The sequence below is a fragment of the Pteropus medius genome, unplaced genomic scaffold, assembly GCF_902729225.1.
Source record: "Pteropus medius unplaced genomic scaffold, Ma_sr-lr_union100, whole genome shotgun sequence".
In the NCBI taxonomy this organism is placed as follows: domain Eukaryota; kingdom Metazoa; phylum Chordata; class Mammalia; order Chiroptera; family Pteropodidae; genus Pteropus; species Pteropus medius.
The window spans coordinates 1,699,356-1,723,987 of record NW_024342539.1 but is presented as its reverse complement, the minus strand read 5'-3'; the positions used below and the strand labels follow the sequence as shown (position 1 = coordinate 1,723,987).

Here is a 24,632-nt window from a genome sequence, read left to right as displayed (position 1 = left end):
ACACAGACGTAAAACTCCTAAATAAGATACTAGTGAAATGAATACAGCAACATATCAAAAAGATTATACACCACAATCAAGTGAACTTCATCCCAGAGGCACATGGATGTTTCAACATACGCAAATCGATTAATGTGATAGACAATTTTAAAAATAAGAATCATATGATCATATCAATGGATGAAGAAAAACCTTCGACAAGATACAGCATCCATTTATGATCAAAACACTTAACAAAATTGATATAGAAGGAAGGTATCTAAACATAATAAAGGCTATATATGACAAACCCTCAGCCAACGTTATACTTAATTGTGAAAATCTAGAAAAATTTTCTCTAAGATCAGGAACAAGACAAAACTGTCCACTATCACTACTCTTATTTCATATAACATTGGAGTTCCTAGCAAGTGCAATCAGGCAAGAGAAAGATATAAAAGGCACCTAAATAGGAAATTAAGAATTCAAACTGTCACTATTTGCAGATGACATGGTTCTCTCTAAAGAAAACCCTAAAGACATCACAAGAACACTACTAGAAACAATAGCAAATACAGTAAAGTTTTTGGATACAAAATCAATGTTCAAAAATATAGTGTTCCTATACTCTAATTATGAAGTGTCAAAATAAGAAGTGGAAAAAATAATTCTTTTTACGATTGCAACAAAAAGAATAAAATACCTAGGAATTAATTTAACAAAACATGTGAAGGATCTATATAATGAAAACTATAAAACCCTCTTAAAAGAAATTGAAGAAGATACCTAAAGCATTATACAGATTTAATGCAATCCCCATCAAACTCTCATCAGCATTTTTTAAAGAAATAGAACAAAAATCAGATTTGTATGGAAGCACAAAAGACCCTGAATTGCCAAAGTCATCTTGAGAAAAAAGAACCAGGCTAATGGCATCACACTGTCTGACTTCAAATTATACTACAAAGCGAGAGTAATCCAAATGGCATGGTATTGGCAGAAAAGCAGACACTAAGACCAGTAGAACAGAATCGAGAGTCCAGAAGTAAAACCATGTTTGTACAGGCAAATAATTTTTGATAAAAAGTCAAAAACATACAGTAGAGAAAAAAAAAGCCTCTTCAATAAAAAGTGCTGGGAAAACTGGAAAATCACCTGCAAAAGAATAAAACTAGACTGTTGTCTATCATCTCACATCAAAATTAACTCAAAAGGGATTAAGGACCTGAATGAAAGACCTGAAACAATAAGTTGCAGACAAGAAAACATAGGAACTAAACTCATAGATCTTGGATTTAAAGAGGATTTTATGAATTTGATCTCAAAGGCAAGGAAAGTAAAAGCAAAAATAAATGAATGGGACTACATCAAACTGAAAAGCTCCTGCTCAGCAAAATAATCCGTCAACAAAGTAAAGAGACAATCATCCGAATGGGAAAATATATTTGCAAGCAATGCCTCCAATAAGGGCCTAATATCCAAAATATACAAAGAACTCATACAATTCAATAACAACAACAATTACAACAATAAAAGCAATCCAATTAAAAAATGATCAGAAGACCTGAACAGACACTTCTAGAAGACATACAAATGACCAACAAACATGTGAAAAGATGCTCAAGATCGCTAGCTATTAGGGAATTGCAAAACAAAACCAAAATAAGGTACCATCTCATACCTATTAAAATAGCTGTTATCAACAGGATAAGTAATAACAAGTATTGGAGAAGATGCGGAGAAAAAGGAACCCTCATATATTACTGTTGGGACTGCAAATTGGTACAGCCACTATGGAAAACACTATGGAGGTTCCTCAAAAAACTAAGGATTGATCTACCATATGATCCAGTAATCCTTCTAGTGGGTATATTGAAACCCATATTGAAAAGACATTTGCACACCAGTGTTCACAGCAGCATTATTCACGGTGGCCAGGACATGGAAGCATCTGAAGTGTCCTACAATAGATAATTGCCTAAAGGAGTTGTGGTACATATATACAATGGAATATTACTCAGCCATTAGAAGAGACGAAATAGTGCCATTTGTGACAACATGGATTAACCACGAGATAATCATGCTAAGAGAAATAAGCCAGACAGAAAAAATTGAAAATCACATGAGATCACTTATATGTGGAATATGATCCTAAAAGCAACACACAAAGAGGACAAATAAACAGACTCATGGACATAGACAATAGACTAGTGATTACCCGAGGGTGGGCGGGGTGGGGATAATGGGAGAGGTAGATGGGTAAAAAGAGTCAAATATGCGGTGACAGAAAGAAATCTAACTATGGGTGGTCAATGCACAATGTAATGTATATATGCATACTTTACTGTTGAATTATACTCCTGAAACTTACTGGATTTGTTAACAAATGTCACCGTAATAAAAAAAAAAGGAAAAAAGTAATTAGTGATGCAGATAATAACATACAAATAACAAGGATCTTCGTGGGACTGTGGATAATGGTGAAACAACACAAACCAACTCAATATCAGACATTAGATAGCAAATTATTGTACTTCCATATATTAAGCTAATATTCAACCATTAAAATCAAGAAAATTAAGGATAGAAATATTCTTATTATAAAACATTAATATTATTTATATACATTGTATATAAATGTTATGTATGCAATGCAGTGTATAGTATCACATTGTAGGAGATCGGAATATGCCACCCCAAAATATTCCTGTTTGACATAAGGATTATTTTAGGTATACTGTCTTGAAAAACAGCAGACACAAGTAAGCTTTGAAAATAGACTATAAATTAGGAAAATTTAAATCAATAAAGCAAATATCCATCTGTAAGGTGTCTCTCCTCAGTACTAGGAGGAAAAGGATGACACTAAATCACAAGAGACTCTCATCAGTGGAGAAGGCACCAACTGAAATCTGCATAACACACGTACCCTTGTTTACTGTACTTTTCCTGGTCACCTTTCCATAATTTACCTATCCCAAATCCTTCTTCCTTTGTTTTAGGTGAAGATGTTATATAAGCCCAAATTCTAGCCACCTCCTTTGAGTTACTCATCCTTGAGTTTCTCTTAAGTATATATAAGATATATACATTAACAAACCACTGTTTTAATTTGTGTTTGTTTTTCTCTTGTTAATCTGTTTTTTTGTTACAAGGATCATAGCTGAGAACCTACAAGAGTAGAAGAAAAATGTTTTCCCTTCTCTATAACATAAAATTACATAATATAAAGTTTGGTTAATTAACAAGGCGTAGTTTTCTTATAAAGCTTCAATAACATGTGACTTCCTGAGCAGTCATAGATTTTAGGCCAGCTTCAAAAAGAGACCAACGACAATAGACTATTATGAGGATAATATGTTGAAACTAGTCACATGTTCCTCTCTCAGGTTCAAGTGGCTTTTAACAACTGATTTCTATTGGGGCTCCAGACACCAATTTTGATCCATACCAGGGTTCACAATATTGAAAGGATGTGGTCAAGTTCATGGTTGTTAAACTCAGCCACAATCACAGAAAATGGCTTCCATTAGAAGTTGGCAACGTATCTGGCTCACAAAAAAATTCAAATTATTTTTTTCTAAGCATGCCCAAATTAATATCATATCAATTTTTATAAAGAATTACTTACAAAATAATAGATATTGCTCATTAAACTATTTTAATATCCTAAACCACATTTTAAATATTCTAAGAAATTATATTTAAACCCAAGTTCCTTTAATATAGAAATATCTCAGTATTATAATTAGCCAAATTTTACTTTGTGAAATACACACCCAAAATATATGAACAAAGACATATGGAAAACTTACGTAAAAGAATCCAAATGGTCCAGATATATAGGGCATTTTCATTCCCAAGAGACACTTGACTTGTGAAGTCATGACGTGTGTGGCAGCCCCAGTTGTCATCGCACTGATCACAGGCTCCGTAAGCAGAAATGTAGCACTGCCCATTTGTAGCACAAAGATAGCCACCTAAGAGGACAAAGGAAAATAAAATTTCCAAAAGTTCCTAGTGGGATTAATATCCGACCCATTTTCATCTTTCATTTCACACAGACATAGAGAACTGATGTGAAATGGGTTTCTAAAATTTTACATATTTAATATCTTGAGTTTTCTTGAGAATATCACCAGGTTTCAAGACTCTAGTTGTTATTAGATATAATATAAGTGCTTTAATTAAAATTAACATGTAATTTTTTCCTAAATATTAACTTTTTTTTTCTTTTCCTAATCATACATGTTACCAAAAAAGGGGGGTGGGTGGAACTATGCTTAAATCAGTTAATATATTGGGCTCTGTGGAAAAAAATCAAATGTGCATTATCATATCCGTAATTTTAAAAATATCAAAAGGACATGATTTACTACTTTACACCTACTAAGCTTAAAACCTCAAAAACATTGAGAATAAAAAGCTTTTTTGAGTTTCTCCCAGGTTTTGAGAAGAGGAAACATACTGTTTTGACTAAAGATTCTGTCAAGTAGCTCTAACGGGCCGATATTAATAAGATGATATTAAGACTTATTTGTATACTGAGAAGAGCAAAAGACGAAGATAGGTTAAAAGGATATGTCTTAAGAAACACAAGAATCAGTAGAAAATTTAAACATTTCCTTGTTATGACTGTAAACTCAGTCATAGGAACTGCAAAAAATAAAATTTAATATTTTGAAATTAACATTAAATTACATTCATGAATATCCACACTGGAAAAAGGACATAAAATGGCTCATGTTTATATATTCTCTCAATGCATTAATTACAATATTTAAGTTAAGTCTTAAAATTCTTGTTGGAAAATAAGATTATTAAGGAAATCAGAGTAAAGAATAGCAATGAGATTTCCTCTTATCAAGAGGTCACAATGATAAAAATGAAAAGCGAAAGTGCTATCTAGTACCATCACAGCCTAAATTGCAAAATATATAATTTCTATGATATGCATTGTTCCTTTACCACAAGTAATAATGCTCTGAATTCATATTAGAATGAAGTAGCCTGGGTTCAAATCTGAAAACTTAAGTTCTGATCCTGACTCCAACACATCTAGCTTTGTGACTACAGAAAACTTATTGAAATTTTCTGAGCCTCATCATCATCTACAAATCATTTGTGATGTTCGTGCTATCTTACAGAACTGTTGTAAATTAAATGTGAAATAATATATGAAAGAGCATTGAAACTTGTAAAATGTGCAACATATGTGATGCACTAAGAACATCATGAGGAGTCATAAATATTTACCCAGTATGAAAAAACAACCACCAGCTTTGAAAATGTAGAAAAGGCCGTACCACATTTTCCAATTCTGGAAAACTTGAAAGATTCATCAGTGCAGAAAGAAATGGATTTGAATAGTTTGCAATTTAGTAGCCTCCTTTTATTCAGTATGTAATAAAGGAAATAATGTGGATTGCCAATGGAGAAATCAGGCAATCTGTTTCTGTTAGCATGGGCAGCCAAAGCAGCAACTTCTGTTACTAGCATTTTTTTCAGAAACTGTGTTGGTTTGTCAAAGTAGAAATGTCCTGAGAAAAATGCCCAAACAAATGTTATAGATACAAATGGAAAACACTGATCTTCTTGGCAACTCTTGATTCATATAGTCTGTTGATTTTCATCCTTAACATTGAAAAACATTGAACCAATTTTTCCCAACCGTATCTCTATTTGTAAGTTCATGTCAATTTATATATTAATTCTTACTGACCATGAGGATGAAATTAGCATGTTACTGAGGTAAGATGAATACCAGAGAGGTGGAATTTAATTTCAGCTAAATACAGCATACAAACAATCCAAATCTTTGAGCTGTGAAACCTGTTTCTTAAAAAGAATTTTATGCATACACGGAATGTTGGAAAGTTCTTATCTGTATGCCAAGAAATCTTATCTTTATTTATTTTGAAAAGCAAACTGTTGGGAGTTCTTGTATAGACCATCACCATTTTACCTTCTGCTTTTGTTTCCTAAATTCTAGCACTTACGTAGAGGGGTTAATGATTTGTCATGCCTGAGAAACAAAGTTCACCTAACCTGAAGTGAGTAACCAACACTTTCAGCTAACCACTATCTTCTAATAGCAGCTTTATGTCATCTCCACAACCTGAATGTTACAAAGGGAAGGGACCAGGAAAAGTACAAGATACAAAAGAGTTTGACTATTTCAAATGTTGAGAATATGGGTATCTACCTTGCAACAGAAACCAGAAAAGATGATGTACCCTCTTTTAAAACTTATCCAGACTTTAAGTGTTTTTGTAATATTCTACTTGTACACATTTTTATGCTTTAAAAATAATCGTTCCAGCAAGGGACTAATCCATAAAATAGGGAATTCTGACTCTGAAAGATCAAGAAACCCCTTAAGACCTTATTTCTAATACAAAGACATGTGAAGGATGGTTGTAAACATGTGAGATTTAACTGAAGTGAAATTACTCTCTTCTGGATGATGGCATTTTCCACAACGTAAGACAATGGCAAATATTTTAAGAAGAGGAAAGAGAAAGAGGAAGAAAAGAGGAAAAAAAAAGGAAAAAGAAGGAGAAGGAGAAAAAGGAGAAGCAGAAATTAAAGAAATCTTCTTTCCCCACCACCTAAAGTTCAACATTTTATCCACATCAAAATTAGGGATTTAATATACAGAGGCTAACAAACACAGCTTAAAGGAAGAAAATACCTATGCAATACAGGCTTTGTAAGAGGGGCCAACAGATAGAACTGTGGTTTCCAAGTTTATCTTGAAACTTAAATATGTGAAATAGAGGTCCTTCTAGAATATTTTGCTTGGAGGCTCGGTATTTAAATTTTAGACCAATGTTAAGGATTCTTTTAAGTTAATGACTTAATAAACAGCCACATAAACTCATTTTACTAATAATAATGATGATAATAATTCTGATCTGGCTAGCCAACTCCCCAAATTTGGCCATGCAATTTTATGAGAAATTTGTAGTTTGTAGTGTGGATGAAAAAATTTATAGTTTGTAGTGTGGATGAAAAAAAGGCCACATAAACCTGACAAGCTCAGCGAAGGCAAGCATGGGGAGTCCTACAAACTCAGAAACTGAAAGTAACCACATAGGTTGGTCAGAACATAAAAGTTTCTAAAAGCAGATCGTGGTGGGTAGTCACATCCTGGACCTGCAGCCCTCTTGGCAAAGGTCAATTTTTACCTTAGGTAAGCCTGTCTATTCTCTTTTCGTATCTAAGATAACATACTGTTGGAATGTCTTTTTTCCAGACTCCTCAGGGAACAACCCACTGCACCGGAGCAAGAGACCACAGAATCCCTCATGGTTATCTTATCCCCCACATACCATCTCTATGTGTTGTAAATGTTAATTATTAACTCTCCTGTACCCACCAGTGTAAAAGAAGTGTATGTCCCTCCCTTCATTTTACTTTTCATCTAATCCCAGATATTTCTTCACTTTGCTTTCTCCTGCCTCCCTAATCTGCTACCAGTTGATTTCACATAACCCTCTTTATGTCTCCTCCTTTGATTCCAATGTATAAAATAAGCTGCAAAACTGCCATTATCCAGAACAGTTTCTTAATCCACTGAGATTTTGCTTCCTGGCAACTGTCGTCAGCTTTGCTCAAATAAACTCATTAACATTCTCTATAGGTTTGGACATTTTTTACATTGACAGTAGTAATGCTGATGTTCTTGGCTAATGCTAAAAATCAGGCAGACATTGTTAAGGTTCACCAATACACTTCTATAAACACTAAGTGAGCTTTATAAATAGAATATGTTTCAGATTTCAGGCTACTTTTAGAAATGAACTTCAAATAGTGAAAAAAGAAAAAGGGAATAGCAAAAAAACTATACTACCTAAGTAGATGGAATACAGCATTCATTTTGGGTTTTGTCAGTTTATCTGCAGTCTGGCTCTTATATTATACCAAATTATTTATTTATTCATTCAATGAGTATTTATTGACTATCTCCTACGGGCTAGGGAGAGCGTTGTTGCAAAATACAGAATGGTTCAAAAGATTGTATAAAGAAAGTTGTAATGATGATGTTAGGAGGAAGGAATGTTGACAGGGGCATTAAGAACTACAATGTAGGTGGCACTAGGAAGGAGAAGCTGTTTGGATAAGGGCTAAAATGCTAAAAGCCCCGTTTTGTTTGCTGAGGAGGGTATTCAGGGTTGAGGAAGAGAGTTAAATTGTTTATAACAATAGGAGAACAACTGAGTGCTACATAAGGATATGCCAGAAAAGCTTCTGTATTACCAGAGGACTTGGGAGGAAAAAAATGTCTAATGGAAACCTATGAAGTTACCTGCCATGGAATTCAGAATATAAAAACCTCTTCCATATTATTCAATGATAAAAAGGAATGAGCTATCAAGCCATGCAAAGACATGGATGAATCTGAAAATGCTACATACTGCAGGATTCCATTCTATAGACAAAATTATAGTTAGTAAGGAGAACAGCAGTTGCCAGGGACTTGGGAGTGAGAGAATGAGTCATAGGTGAAACATAAGAAATTTTTAGGATGGCAAAACTATTCTCTATGACACTGTAATAGTGGTTACAGGATACTGTACATTTGCCAAAACTCAAAGATCTTTACAACACAAGAGTAAACCTTAATATAAGCGAATTAAAAAAAAAAATTGAATGTCAGGAGATCCTAAATGAAATGCAGAATGTGACAGTGAATCTGACAACAAGAGTTGTGTTTACTCTCTCCGTCAAGTTTTGCCTGTTCCAGAGTTTCATTTAAATAAAATCATGTAATACATAGATTTTTCAGACTGGCTAAATGTATGAAGCAACCTGGGTGGCAAAAAATGTGCCAATATAAATAATTTTGGAAGTAAGTCTGTAAAACTAAAGAAATATTGTACACTAGTTGATAAAGTTGTTTCCCATGGAGGTAGCAGTTAACAATTCTGAAACCACTATACATATACACTGAAATTGAAAAATTAAGTAAATGGATGATGGATGGTGGGAGCGAGGTTTCTCACTATTGACGAAGTTACAGACTCTCCAATATTGGTAGGTTACAGACAAGCAAGGGGAGAAGGCTAGAATGATCCATATGGTAATGGATTAGAGTTAGAGACATCAGTAGAAACTCACGTTTAGCTTAATATAGATGAAGATAGATACATATAGATATCTATATAGATATGTTTAATGTAGAGTGGAGGCAAGAGAACTAAAATGTTAAATCAATCTATATTCAGAGACTCCAATATGCTCATCAGCCCTATAGCCAGACCACGAGGAAACCTGCAGAACAAAGGAAAACTTCTGCTGGGATTGCTAACAAACCTTTCCCCACACTGTGAAGGAAAAACACAGTCTTTAAATGGTGCCCTACACAAAATAAAATAATTCATTCCTTATAGATAAAATCATGGGAAACCTATGGTTCAAAGGCTAGGAATTGCCAGCAGACCTTTCATGCTACATATTCTTACCTTTTCTTGCTACATACTCATCGTTTTTCACTGTAATTCCTGTGAATAAAACTAAGAATGATGTATAAAATGTATTCCCCAACACTCAGAGCTTTTTTCCTTGTGTTGGCCTTTTTTCTTATCTTAGTTTTTTGTGGTTTTTTTGGCTTTTTGTCTTTATTTGTCTTTGCTTTTCCCTTTCTCTAATAAACATTCCTTTTGACTCTAATTTTGAAGTGTGTTTGAATTCTTTCTTATGCTAAGCCAAGAACTCTTTGTGCAGAGCTTGAGTTCCCCCACTTGGGGGAATTTACCCTATCCTGCATCATGTTTACACACATGGGTTAATATACGCACATATATTCCCTTGCTCCATCAGTTGAAATCGACTAGAAGCAACAACACCCCAGCATTAATGATAACACCTGGTGCCCAGACCTTGATTTCTAATATCATTCTCCAATAAGAGGAACTGGGAAAAACTGACTCTAGGTCTGGGACAGGAAATATACACTATAAGCCTGGATCATCTTGTAATGCCATTAAGAAAGGAAATGCTTCAAAAACGAACAAACAAATGGGAGTATGTTAAGGAGGGACACAGGGGCCAACTGAAAGAGCTCTCAATGGCCAAAGCTAGAAAAATTTGAGAAACAACGTTAATAAAGTACTATTATATTATAACGCCAAGGATAAAATAAATACCCTAGGGTTCATACTGATATAAATGATTAATTAAATTTTTAAAAATCAAAGTTTGGAAAATCCTGTATAGAATTCCAATAATTTAGTAGATACTCCCTACTCCTTTTCTTAACTACTCAATTAACATAACTCCCACCTCTTAAGTGTAGGCAGTGCATATTCTTTTATTAAAGAATATAGTATTAAAAAAGGGGGGTGGGAGGAAATAGAGTAACTTCACATTAGAGAAACCTGATAAACACTAGTCCAGCCAGGTGATCAAGGATAACAGTGGTAAGTTATGTTGATAGTCTATGCTCTTAATATGATGTGATGAGAATGCCACTCTACCACTCTAGTCTCCCACCTAAAAATCCATAACCCCAGTCTAATCATGAAAAAAAAAAAATGAGACAGATTCCAACTGAAGGACATTCAACAGAATACCAGATCAATGGTCCTCAAAACTGTCAAGATCATCAAAAATAAGAAAAGTTTTAGAAAATTTCACACTTAAGAGCAGTTCAAAGGGAGACAGGCCAAAAAAAAGAAATGTAATGTGGTTTACAGGATGTGATCCTGAAACAGAAAAAGAACATTAGGTAAAAATTAAGAAAATCTGAATACAGCATATGAACTTAATTAATAACAATATATCTATCTGGCTCATTAATTGTAACTAATGTATCATACAAATGTATGATATTAATAATAGGGAAAACTGGAGATACGGGGGATGTGTGTGACAACTCTGTGTGCTATCTTTGCAACTTTATTGCAAATCTAAAATTATTATAAAACAAAAATGTGTGTAGAAAAAAGAAGGAAGGAAGGAAGGAAGGAAGGAATGAAGGAAGGGAAGGAAGGAAGGAAGAATGAAGGAAGGAAGGAAGGAAGGAAATGTTGAAAGAAAGAAAGAAAAGAAAGAAAGAAAGAAAGAAAGAAAGAAAGAAAGAGAAAGAAAAGAAAGAAAGAAAGAAAGAAAGAAAGAAAGAAAGAAAGAAAGAAAAGAAAGAAAGAAAGAAAGAAAGAGTTGAAAGAAAGAAAAACGAATAGCTGGAATAGCTGAATGGAAGGGACAGGTTGAAGGAAGGAAGGGGCTGAAGGAAGGAATGAAGGAAGGAAGGAAGGAAGGAAGGAAAGAAATTCTCCTTTACATCTCCCATACTCCCATAGAATCTTCAGGTAAGGCTACTTTTTTCCCATTATGTGTGCTGTACATGAGAAGTTCCTGAGTCCTGCCTACATGGGCACAGAGGAAAAGAAGGGCTCTCTATAAGGAGCTCCAGAGAGTTGGGTTTCAGAGATATGATGTGTATGCAAATAACCATAACAAGACAAGTATGCACACATATAAAAGAGAGGAAAAGAAAATATATCATTATTTTTCAATGGGAGAAGGGAACACTACTGAATAAGAGTAAAATTGTGCCTTGACACTTAAAGAGGAATCTAAGAGAGTGAAATTATTAGAAAGCATTCTAGAAAGAGGAAAGATTATAAGCATAAAGCAGGACAGCAAAGGACATATTCAAAGAACACAGGGTTGCTAGTTTAAAAGGAGCACAAGTAGCCAGAAAATTGTAATAGAAAATAAGCAAAACATTTTGAAATCAGAATATGGAGTAAAAGTAGTAAAAAGTAAAAAGGGGGTTTTGCAGCAGTGACATCACTCTTACATGCATTTATTAAACTCTTAATTTTATCAAGAAGTATGCTGCACACTGGCTTATAAATCATAGCTGTGTTTTGGTAGGATTAATGTGATGATAGAATGTGGAACAACTCACCATTTTAAAAAGTAGTATAAGAGGAGTAGCTAAAGGAATAAGCCCCTAAACCAGAAACATCAGGGTTGGAGACACAGAGATGAGCCAAGTGTTGGATTATGCAGTAGGCAAACTGGTCATATGCTTAGGAAACAAACACAATTTATATTTTTTTTGACTTTTTTTTTCTATTGAGGAGTATATCATAAATTCACTGGACTTAAGAACTATTTTTATTTGTAATTACATGGTTGAAGGGGACACCATAATCTTTTCAGTTCTCTGGCTTTCGTAGAAAAGAAATAAATAACCTCTCATGCAAGAAGCCTTGGGAACAAAACTGCCAGGAGTAGACAATGATTGGATTCTCCTGCCTTCCTTTCTGTCTCAGATAAAGAAAACAAAGTTGTAAAATGAGATGATTGGAGCACGATATTATTAAGCTTTAGAGGAGTAAAGAGTGGCAGGAGTGATTGTATTTTGATTTTTCATCAGGTGAGGGCTCGGGGACAGTTTTGGAAAGAGGTGGGAGATTTCATTGACTAGGTCTCCATGTTTGCACTGGACAGATGTGACAAAATACATGACAAATTGTAAGATTATAATGTATTTTCTTACTCTTTTTTCATTAAGAACTGTGCTACAATTTAAACAGATACAGACATATTCTCTATTCTAGTAGGGGATAGAAAGAGAAAATGATAATTTAGAAAGGGTAAAAACAATCTCAATTTAAATTTAATTCTTTAATAAAGTGATACCACTAACATTTAATTGACTTTTTTCCTATTCAAATCATCAAACTCACATTTATTAAATACCAGCTGCTGAAATTATAGAAATAAATAGTCTCTGTCATACTGAGACTCACAACCCAGAAAGGAAAGCAAATATGTAGAAAATATTTCTCGGCAGATCGAGAAATCCTGTGCAGGAGCAATATTTTATTCAAGAAAGTGGGGGGAATCACTCATAACCATGTTTAAAGATATCAGAGAATCCCCTATTTAGATCTGCATTTGGTTTCTATCTACTTGCAGATATAAGACTGCGTTTTCAGAATGCACCAGTACAGTAACACAAGGCTCTAAACACACCCAGGTGCGTCTCCCCATGCTTGCCCATATATTAGGTCACAGGAAAACATTAGTAAATTAGACAATGTAGAAAAGTACTTACTTGTCACAATGCAATAACACTAGCAATTATTAACAAAATTGAAAAGCAAAAAAGATCTATTCATTTGGAAATTTAAAGCCCTTTTTCTAAACAATTGGGTGAAAGGGGAAATACAAACTGAAATCACAAAATTTCTGAAAAACAGTGAAACACTCACTACCTTATAGTGAAACACTATCAAAATCTATAGAAAGCATTTCAAACAATGAGCATAGAAAAATTCATAGCACTAAATGTTTTTATCAATAAAAATGAAAAAGTTATAATGTATTGAAAATTCCAGTTCAAAAGCTAAAAAAAGAACAAAGAAACTAAAAAAAAAAAAAATAGCCAAGAAAGGAATAATAAAGATAAAAACAGAAGTAGGAATATAAAAAAGTAGACCTACTATTTCAAATCTTGAAATTTTAAAAAAGAATTAACAAAATAGACAAACTACCAGTTAATCTGACCAAGGAAAAAGAAAAAATATATACAAAAATAGAAAATGGCAAAGAGTAAAACATTAAAATAAGAAATTGATTAAAAATAAAAGACAGTACTTTAAAATCTTACATACAAATAAATTTGAAAAACTAGATACAAAGAATAATTGTCTAGGACATTCAGACTTTAAACTGACTAATATTTATAAAAGAAATAGAGAGATTTTCAAGAATTTACCCCCCAAAAGAGTGCAGAGAACCTACAATTTCAGTGGGAGAGCCTTTAAAGGAGGTTTATTCTACAAATCTTTCAAACACTAGTTGCTCCAAAAGTACTATACATTGCTTAAGAGCGTTGCAAAAGAGGATTAAGAAGGTAAAACACTGATAATTAGATCTAAAAAAAGACACCACCGAAGAAAAATGATACAAAACTACTAAATAATAAAAAAGTACTAAGTAAAAAATTAATAAACAGAATTTCAACTGTATTAAAAATAAAAAACATCATGACCAAGTGGTACTTATTTGAGCAATTTAAGGTTGGATGACTATTAGAAAATTTAATAATATAATATACTATATAATATATTTAAGAGAAAAAATCATATGATTATCTCTATGCATGTTAAAAAAAGCCCAGACTATATTCAATACTTTTTCTACATTCTACTAAAAACACAGAAATATAAAATAATAATTTCTTAATATGTTAAAATATATACACTTCATTCTTAAGGCTAGCATCTTCATGGAGACTAATGGCATTTTGAGTAAATTCAAGAAGAGGCAAGAATGTTCACTGTTTCCACTATTATTAACATTATAATAGAAGTATCACCTAATGTAATTGGATAAGAAATATCATAAGATATTAATTTGTAAAGAATTAAAAACATCTCTAGAAAATACTAGAGAATCAATGAACAGTAAAACTAATTTAAATAGTGAACTCAAGGTATCAGGATATATAATTAACACACAAAAATCAATAGTTTTCATAGATACAAACGATAATCAGCTAGAGAACATACTGGTAAAGAAATCCCCATTTACAATAGCAACAACGATGATTAAATACTTACAAAGAAGTTTGAAAAAAAGAGGAAATCCTATAAGAAGAAATATTCCTGAAAGACATAGAATTAGATTTGAATGAAAGAAAAGGCATCCCCGTTCTTGCATCAGAAAACTCTACATCATAAAGATTTTAATTTAACACAATCCTGTTAAAAATATCATTTTTTTTTTATCAACCAAACAAGTTGCTGATGAAGTTCATAAGGAAAAACAAACATGTGGAACTAGTAAGGAACACACTAAGAAATAAAAACTACAAAAGTGGACTAGTCCTACCAGATATTAAACCACATTATAAGTTTCTACTATAAGCCATACTATAGTTAAAACAGGGTGCTACTACCACAAGAATAGATATATGAACTAGCAGAATAGAATAGAAAATCCTGAGATAGATGTAAATAAATATGGAAATAACAAAGATAGCATCTTCAATCACGGAAGAAAAGATAGGCTTTTAAATAAATGCTGCTCGCACAACTGGGCAGCCACTTGGAAAAGACATAAAACTAGATCCATATCTCACAACATACATAAGAATAAACTCTACACTTATTTAGAAACTAAAAGAAAAAAATAGATATAATAAATAATCTTATAAATTTAAGTAGAAAAATATGATAAATGGTAAATTCCTTTAAAAACTCAGTGTAGAAAACGTTTTCTATGCTGACGCAAAATCCAGGGGCAATCAAAGAAACAATTCATAAATTTGAGTGCATAATTTTTCTAAAATTTTTATGATAAAATAAAGTCAAAGAACTGCCAAATTAGAAGAAAAGGTTTGCAACATATATCACAAATAAAGAGCTAATATCTATAATACATTAAAACTTAAAATTTAAGGGGAAAAAAAACCAAAAACTCCTATAGATAAATGGGTAAAATATATAAACAAATAATTTATAAAATTGATACAAAATTGTCTGAAACATATGAAAAGATATTGAACTTCATTCATAAATTACCCTTGAATATGAATTTCTCACCTACTTGACTGGCTAAAATTTAAAAATCTGACAACAGTAAAAAGGTATGAGGGCTATTTTTATGAGCTGACTTGGAATGCTTTCCAGGATGTACTGTTAAGTGAAGAAAAGAAAATACAAAAATGTAAGAAAGAAGAGCAAAGAAGAAAATGTACAGGTAACTTATCATTTTACAGAAAAAAAAAAAGTATAAACAAATAATGAGACAAAATTAGAGAATGAATAAAATAGAGCAGGAAAGAATGCGTGTGGGGGGGGGGGTGGTCTGACAGTTCTTTGAGTGTACCTTTTTTATAGTTACCTCTTATTACAGTAATAAAATTATTATAGCAATAATTAAAATCGACAAATGTTAAACAATTAATTTTGTAAAAATCACAAAATTATTACTTGGCATGATGTCTGCTATTTCTTGATTTTCAGATTTCTGAATTAATAGTTCATTTTTTAATTCAACAACTTTTATGAGAATCTACCATTTGTAGAATGCGATGGTAAGTAATAAAAACTTTGAAATGGATCAAGTACTATAATTAACTTCAAGAAACTTGTACTCTAAGTAATGTCTTGTGTAGAAAAAAATCAAAATATTATAGATGTACAGAAAGTTGAAAAAAGGCAAAAAAATAAATTTCCAAAACAAAATAAGAATTTTTAGGTTAAATTTATTGGGGTGACATTGGCTAATAATATTATATAGGTTTTAAGTGTGCAATTCAATAATACGTCACATGAATATTCCATTGTGTATTCACCATCCAATGTTGAATTTCCTTCCATCACCATATATTTAACCTCCTTTACTTTTATCTACCTCTTTCCACACTCTTCCCTCTGGTAACCACTAAACTCTTTTCTATGTCTACAAGTTTTTGTTTGTTTGTCTTGTTCATTTGTTGCTTTCAGTTTTATATCCCACATATGAGTGAAATCACATGGTTCTCAACTTTTCTGACTTATTTTGCTTCACATGGTGATCTCAAATCCTTCCACATTGTCCCAAATGGCAATATTTCATCTTTTCTTGTGGCTGAGAAATATCCATTGTATATATGTACCACATTTTTATACAATCATCTATCGAAGGGCACTTTGGTCGTTTCCCTGTCTTGGCCACCGTAAATAATGATTACATCTGTCTTTACAGATATGTGTTTTCATATTTTGGGGGTTAGATACCCAGAAGACGGATTGTTGGGTCATATAGTGATTCTAATCTTAATTTTTTATGAGGAAACTCCATACTGTTTTCCATAGTGACGGCACCAATTTACATTCCCACCAGCAGTGTATGAGGATTTCTTTTTCCCCGTAACCTCTCCAACACTTATTACTTATCCTGTTGATGATAGCCATTTTGACAGGTGTGAGGCGGTATCTCATTGTGGTTTGGATTTGCATATCCCTAATAGCTAGTAAAGCTGAGCATCTTCTCATATGTCTCTTGGCCATCTGTATGTCTTCTTGGGAGAAGTGTTTGTTTATGTCCTCTGCCCATTTTTTTTTTTTAGGGAGGGGTAAAGAAAGGAAAAGGAAAGAAAAGAAGTAGAGGAAGAGAAAGAAGAAGAGGGAGAATTTTTTAACTGATTTTTAAGAACTCTTCTCTGTATTTTAAGGGCAGTAACTTTGTCGATCATATATATCATATATTTATTTTTCCTAGTTTGATATTTGTCTTCTAATTTTAATTTGTTAATTTGTTAATTTTAGTTAAAAATAACATTTCATTTTAATTTGTACATGTTTATTTTATTATTTTATTATTTTTTATTTATTTTATTTTTAATTTTTAACATTTTATTATTTTACTTTTTTCTCCCTTCCCCCTTCCACCTCCCCCGTGGTAACCACTAGTCCATTATTCATGTCCGTGAGTCTCTGTTTGTTTGTCTTGTTCATTTGTTGCTTTTAGGTTTATATCCCACATATAAGTAATATCATTTGATTTTAAACCTTTTCTGCCTGGTTTATTTTGCTTAGTATGATTATTTCAAAGTCCATCCTTGTTGTTGCAAATGGCAGTATTTCATCACCTCTTATGGCTGAGTAATATTCCATTGTATATATGTACTACAGCTTCTTTATCCAATCATCTATCATAGGACATTTCAGTTGCTTCCATGTTCTGGCCACTGTGAATAATGCTGCTATGAACATCGGTGTGCTATATCTTCTGAATATGAGTTTCAAGTCTTTGGGGTAAATACCCAGGAGAATGATTGCTGGATCATATAGTAGATCAATTCTTAGTTTTTTGAGGCACTTCCATACCACTTTCCATAGTGGCCATAACAATTTGCAGTCCCACCAGTAGTGTATGCAGGTTCCTATTTCTTTACGTCCTCTCCAACATTTGTTATTACTCGTCCTGTTGATTATAGCCATTCTAACAGGTGTGAGATAGTATTTCATTGTGGTTTTGATTTGCATTTCCCTAATAGCTAGTGATGTTGAGAATCTTTATATATTTATATATTTATATCTTTTTTATAAATTTGTTGGCCATTTGCATGTCCTCTACGGAGACGTGTCAGCCCATTTTCTGATTGGATCGTTTATTTTTTTATTGTTATTGAGTTCTTTGTATACTTTGGGTATTAGGCCCTTATTGCAGGCATTGCTTGAAAATATATTTTCCCATTTGGATGGTTGTCTCTTTACCTTGTTGACAGATTCTACTGCTGAGCAGAAGCTTTTCAGTTTGACATAGTCCCATTCATTTATTTTTGCTTTTACATCCTTTGCCTTTGAGATCAAATTCATAAAATCTTGATTAAGTCCAAGGTCCTTGAGTTTAATTCCTATGTTTTCTTCTATGCATTTTATTGTTTCACGTCTTCAATTCAGGTCCTTAATCCATTTGGAGTTAATTTTGGTGTGTAGTGATAGACAGCAGTCTAGTTTCATTGCTTTGCAGTGACAAGGCTTTCCTTTCCCCACTGTATTTTTTTTTTCGAAAATAATTTGCCCATATAAATATGGGTTTAATCACTTCTCAGTCTTTTGACTAAGACCAAGTGTAGTATCTGTTCTTATCAGTTTAATAAATATAAGTTTACTTCTGGACTCTCGATTCTGTTCCAGTGGTCCATGTGTACGTTTTGCTGCTAATACCATGCCGTTTTGATTATTGTGACTTTGTAGAATAATTTGAAGTCGGGCAGAGTGATGCCTCCAGCCTCATTCTTTTTTCTCAGGATGGCTTTGGCAATTCGGGGTCTTTTATGCTTCCATACATATCTGATGATTTTTTGTTCTATTTCTTTAAAAACTGCCGATGTCATTTCGATAAGGATTGCATTAAATCTGTATAATGCTTTAGGTAGTAAGGTCGTTTTAACTATGTTAATTTGTCCGATCCAAGAACACGAAATATCTTTCCATATCTTTGTATCTTCTTCAATTTCTTTCAATAAGGTCTTATAGCTTTAATTATATAGGTCCTTCACTTGTTTTGTTAGATTTATTCCTAAGTATTTTATTCTTTTTGTTCAATTGCAATAGGAATAATTTTTTTCCACTTCTTTTTCTAACGCTTCATTATTAGAGTATAGGAACGCTATGGATTTTTGAACATTGATTTTGCATCCAGAAACGTTATTGTATTTGCTTATTGTTTCTAGTAGTGTTCTTGTGGAGTCTTTAGGATTTTCTATATAGAGAGTCACGTTTATCTATTTGGGCTCTTTCTTGTTTTTGGAGATAGGCCTGTAATGATATGAACTTTCCTCTTATGACCGCTTTTGCCATGTCTCAAAAGTTTAGTATGTTGTACTGTCATTGTCATTAATTTCTTTGTATCTCTTGATCTCTCTTTTTATTTCTTCTCTGATCTAGTTATTCTTCAGTAGCATTTTGTTTAATCTCAATGCATTTGTGGTTCTTCCTGATTTCTTTCTCCAGTTGATCTCTAGTTTCAAAGTATTATGATCAGAGATTATAGTTGGTATGATTTTAACCCTCTTATATTTGTTGAGGCTATCTCTGTGTCCTAGAATGTGGTCAATCCTTGAGAATGTTCCATGTGCACTAGAGAAGAATGTATAAGCATTTGTTGTTGGATGAAAGGCTCTGTAAATGTCAATTGTGTCCAGTTGGTCTAATGTGTCGTTTAAGGATGTTATTTCCTTATTGATTTTCTGTTTGGATGATCTGTCCATATCTGTCAGTGGGGTATTTAGGTCCCCTATTATGATAATGTTTGGTCTGTTTCTCCCTTTAGTTCTGTTAGTTATTTCTTTATGTATTTTGGGCTCCCTGATTGGGAGCATAGATATTAATAAGCATTATGTCTTCTTGGTGCATGATTCCCTTTATCATTATGAAGTGTCTCTCAGTATCTTTCTTTACTTTTTTTATTTTGAAGTCTATTTCGTCCAATATTAGTACTGCTACTCCCGCTTTTCTCTGAATGCCAGTTGCTTGAAATATCATTTTCCACCCTTTCACTTTGAGTCTATATTTGTCTTTGGAACTGAGATATGTCTCCTGGAGGCAGCATATGGTTGGGTTTTGTTTTTTGATCCATTCTGCAATTATGCCTTGTTATTGGCGAGTTCAGTCTATTTACATTTAGGGTGATTATTGAAAAACGAAGTCTTCTGATAGCCATTTTATCTTTTCCATTCTGGTTGTTCGGTGTTTCCATTGTTTCCTTGTCCTTGTGTTTCTGTTTTCTTTATTTTGGTTGGCTTTTGTGGGTTCTCTCTCACTCTGGTTCTATTTATTTTATGTTATATACTTCAGTTCTAAATCTTTGATTACCATTACAAATATGTAAAGGATAATTATTTATATATAGTTGTCCATTTTCTTCTGCACGTGACTTATCTCCATTTCTCTTTATGAATTTGGATCTTTGAATCCTCCCCTTTTCAGTCATTGTTGTCTCAATTTGTTTCTATGTATACTGAACATCCATTACTATCTTGCTAATCTCTTTTTATTTTAAACTTATAATGCCCTGTTCCTAGTAAGGGTTGTACTCCTCTGATTTTATCAGCCTGCTAGTCACCTTACTCTTAATTATGTTTTTCTTTTTTTGTCATGTTGTTTTAGGTGAGCTGACCCATTTTAGTATTTCCTGTAGTGGAGAATTCCCTCAATTTTTGTATGTCTGGAAACGTCTTTATTTCTTCTTCATATCTAAAGGAGAGCTTAGCTGGATACATTACTCTTGGCTGGTAGTTCTTTTCATTTAATAGTTTGAATATATGATTCCACTCCTTTCTGGCTTGTAAGGTTTGTGCTAAAAAGTCCGATGATGATCTAATGGGTTTTCCTTTATAAGTTACCATTTTCTTTTCCCTGGCTGCCCTGAGAATTCTGTCTTTGTCATTGATTTTTGATAATTTTAATACAATATGTCTTGGCGAAGGCCTTTTTGGGTTGAGATAATTGGGTTTTCTGTTGACTTCTTGAATTCCAAGCACCAGCTCATTCTTTAGATTTGGGATATTCTCATCGACTATTTGTCTGAAAATGCTTTCTAATCCCTGCTTCTTTTCTTCCCCTCAAGAATTCCTATTATTCTTATGCTTCCTCTCCTGATAGTATCAGCTAGTTTTTGTATTTCTCTTTCATTATTTTTCGTTCTTCAGTTTCTTTCTTCTTCCTTCTGATTTATTTCTAGATATCTGTCTTCAATATCACTGGTTTCCAGTAGATAGCATCTAAGCCTCTTGGATCTGCTTTATATAAAGTCTTAATAATGTTTTTTTTTTTCTTATAGATGTTTAATCACACTTGCTATCTTCATTCTCAGGCCCTGTCAGTGTTAGCGATAGTTTTGGTAATGTTTGCTCAGATTCCCCTGGGCCTCTGCATTGTTCTGCCTCCAAGGCTATGGGTGTAGGGGCCTTCTGGATTGGGAGATAATGTCTGCGGCTTAGCCTCAGTTTTGCAACTGCGACCAGTAAAAATCAACTGTTGTTTTTTTGCCATCCCTGCTTTTCTGCTGTCCCTGTTTCTCTGCCTTCTGCCCTGATGACTGGGCACTGCCGCCAGCCGCGTGGAGCTAACAACACTTGCTGACTGGGCTCTTTAGGGAAGTCACTGCACTTTCTCCTCTCCCCCTCCTCCTACAGGGGGCTCCAGCAGCTGCAAGAGGCATCTTCTTTGTTTCTCCCAGTCCGCTGCCCGACGCCTGGGGTTCTGACCTGTGGTAGCTCTTATGTCCAGATGCCATGCTCAGACATGCTGGTGTGCAGTTTGGGTGTTTTTTGTTCAGTTTTAATGTTCAGCTCATTGTTGTTTCAAGAGGAGATTTCTAGGGACATCTCACTCTGTCATGTTTAATTCAATCTCTGGCCCTCTGCTCATTTTTTAATTGGATTGTTTGCTTACTTGTTATTGAGTTGTATGAGTTTTTTACATGTTTGGGATATTAGCTCCTTATCGAAGATGTTGTTTGCAAATATCTTCTTCCATTTAGTTGGTTGCGTCTTTGTTTTGTTGATGGTTTCTTTTGCTGTTCAGAAGCTTTTTAGTTTGATATAGTCCCATGCATTTATTTTTCCTTTTACTTCTCTTGCTTTTGAGGTCAAATTTATAAAATCCTCTCTAAATTTAAGGTTCATGTGTTCAGTACTTATGTTCTTTTCTATGAAATTTATTGTTTCAGGCTTATATTTAAGTCTTTGATCTATTTTTAATTAATTTTGGTGTATGGTGACAGATAGCAGTCTAGTTTTACTTTGGCTTTCCAGTTTTCCTAGCACCATTTATTGAAGAGGCTTTCTTTTCTCTAGTGTATATTTTGGTTTCTTTGTCAAAAATTATTTTCCTATATATATGTGGGCTCTCAATTCTGCTCCATTGATATGTGTGTCAGTTTTTTCTGCCAATATCATGCTTTTTTGGTTATTGTCACTTTATAGTACCTCTAGCCTTGCTCTTTTCTCTCTAGATTGCTTTCACTATTCGGAGTCTTTTGTGATTCTACGCAAATCTGATGATTTTTTGTTCTATTTCTTTAAAAAGTGCCATTTGGATTTTGATAGAGATTGCATTAAATCTGTATATCACTTTGGGTAATATGGTCATTTTAACTATATAAATATACGTCTTAATTTAATTCTAATTCCTTTATTATTTTATGTCATACTTTCTTCTAAAAATAATATAAAATCAATTAAAGTTAAAGAGATCAACACGCTAGACTCATTAAAATTTTAAAGCATATGTACATCAAGTAAAGAAGTAAAAAAAGAAGTGGAAGTGGGGGAAATTAGGCAAATTAAAGCTAAAATTTAGGGAAGAAAAAATCTTATTTGTAAACTACCAGAAGACAAAAAAGGAAAAGCACTGCTAAGTCAGAGTTCTTACTATCTAATTAAAAAAACATACATTTGCAATGACATGGATGGACCTAGATGTTATTATGCTGAGTGAAATAAGTTAGGCAGAGAAAGATAAATACCATATGATTTTACTTATATGTGGAATCTAAGGAACAAAAAGAACAAATTAATCAAAAACGGACTCACAAATATAAAGGACAATTTGGTGATGGACAGAGTAAAAGGAGGTGGGAGACTGGGTGAATGAGGTGAAGGATTAAAGAAGTACAAATTAGTAGCTGATAGATGGACACAGGGATGGGGAGCATGGCATAGGGGATGCAGTTAGCATTAATATATTGGCTAGGTGGAAACCAGAGAAGGAACAACTAAGGGGATCATTTTATAAACTATATAAATGTCTAACCAATGTACTATATACTTGAAACTAATTTTTAAAAATGTTATTGAAAAACAAACAAACAAAAAACTTAGATCAATTCATCAGTTAAATAGGTTGCCAGACATTGAGGACATTTAAGAACTTATTTCTATGCCTTCTCGTAACACAAGAAGCAGGAAATGTCTATATATAGTGTAATAGAGCTCTCTGTTACTTCCAACTGAAAGCATTTCCAATTGATACACAATCTGCGAACCAGACCAGATGTGATTATTTCAAACACCTTAACAATATAATTGTATTAACCTAAGTAATTCTGTAAGTTAGACCTTCAGAGGGGGAAAAAAATCAATCTGAAAATAAATAATGTACAAGCAAAACAAGACAAAAATAAATAAATAAAACAAGGCAAACAGCAACAACAAAAAATAAAACACCTTCCCTTGTTTATAGAAACTGGGCCTTGGCACTGCCCTCATATTCAGCGAATTTCAGGTCTGAAGGAGAAAAGGAAAAATGACTAAAGATCTGGATCCAAAAGACCCAGTCTACTCTAGAGTTCTGGTTGACTATGGACAAATGAATTTGGAAGTTAAAGTCTAGCCAGCTATTCGAAAATTGGCTAAAATGTAGGTCACATATCCAGTATCAGCACTAAAGACAAAAAAAAGCAGATATTTGAAGTCGCAATTCTCTGAATCAGATTTTACATGTAACAAAAGGCCATGAAAACCAAATTATTTTTATTATCTTCAATGATATCCTGTTTTACTCTCGTAATTTTAGAGAGTTTCATTCAGTAAATGAAACGTTAATTTTTAATATTAAGTTCTGGATTTACTTTTATGTTTTATCATTTAAATTCTTAATCCAAATATGGTGATTATTTTAAACTTATGGAAAATGATTAAAATGAGGCTAAGCAGAAAGTTGCTGGATCCAATTGCTAATTATATATTCTCTTAGATTTTAAAGATACTAATATATACTTGATCCATGCTTGACAGAATAAGAGAAAGTCCAAACCTAGTAAAAATAATAAATTCAAAGAGAAATATAAATGCAAAATAATGGGATCAGAAGTAATAGCAATATTATCTTTGCTGTGCTAATACAGAGATTTTTATTTTAAATAAACAGAAATTAGGGAAAAACTATACCAAATCTGTGGCAACATATCCATGTCTGAATCAGCAGTTCATATGCCTGATTATTTCTGAGATGGAAACAGATGACAGGTTCATAAGAGGGCCTCACACAGGGCAAGCAAGGAAGAAAAGTCCACTAGGCTTGCCTGTGCATGTCTCAGAGCAGGCTATTATCCATGTTTAAAAACATATAGTGAAGGTTATAGGATACTTAGTCAACCAATTTGTATTTCATGAAAGTACAGACATC

The 24,632-nt window shown here is 33.1% G+C and overlaps 1 protein-coding gene and 1 pseudogene across 8 annotated transcripts in view; one reads left to right on the top strand and one right to left on the bottom strand.

Moving 5' to 3' along the window:
- SLC26A7 (solute carrier family 26 member 7) overlaps positions 1-24,632 on the bottom strand; it is a 139,181-nt gene that overhangs the window by 88,876 nt on the left and 25,673 nt on the right. For all 8 annotated transcript variants that reach the window (XR_005653639.1, XM_039866384.1, XM_039866386.1 and 5 more), the window contains exon 5: positions 3,795-3,959. Coding sequence is in view for 7 of the 8 variants with exons in the window: in XM_039866384.1 (XP_039722318.1) it covers positions 3,795-3,959 (165 nt within the window). In the remaining variant the exon portion in view is untranslated. The remainder of the gene's footprint in view (positions 1-3,794; positions 3,960-24,632) is intronic.
- LOC120605492 (uncharacterized) lies at positions 18,539-18,654 on the top strand (annotated as a pseudogene).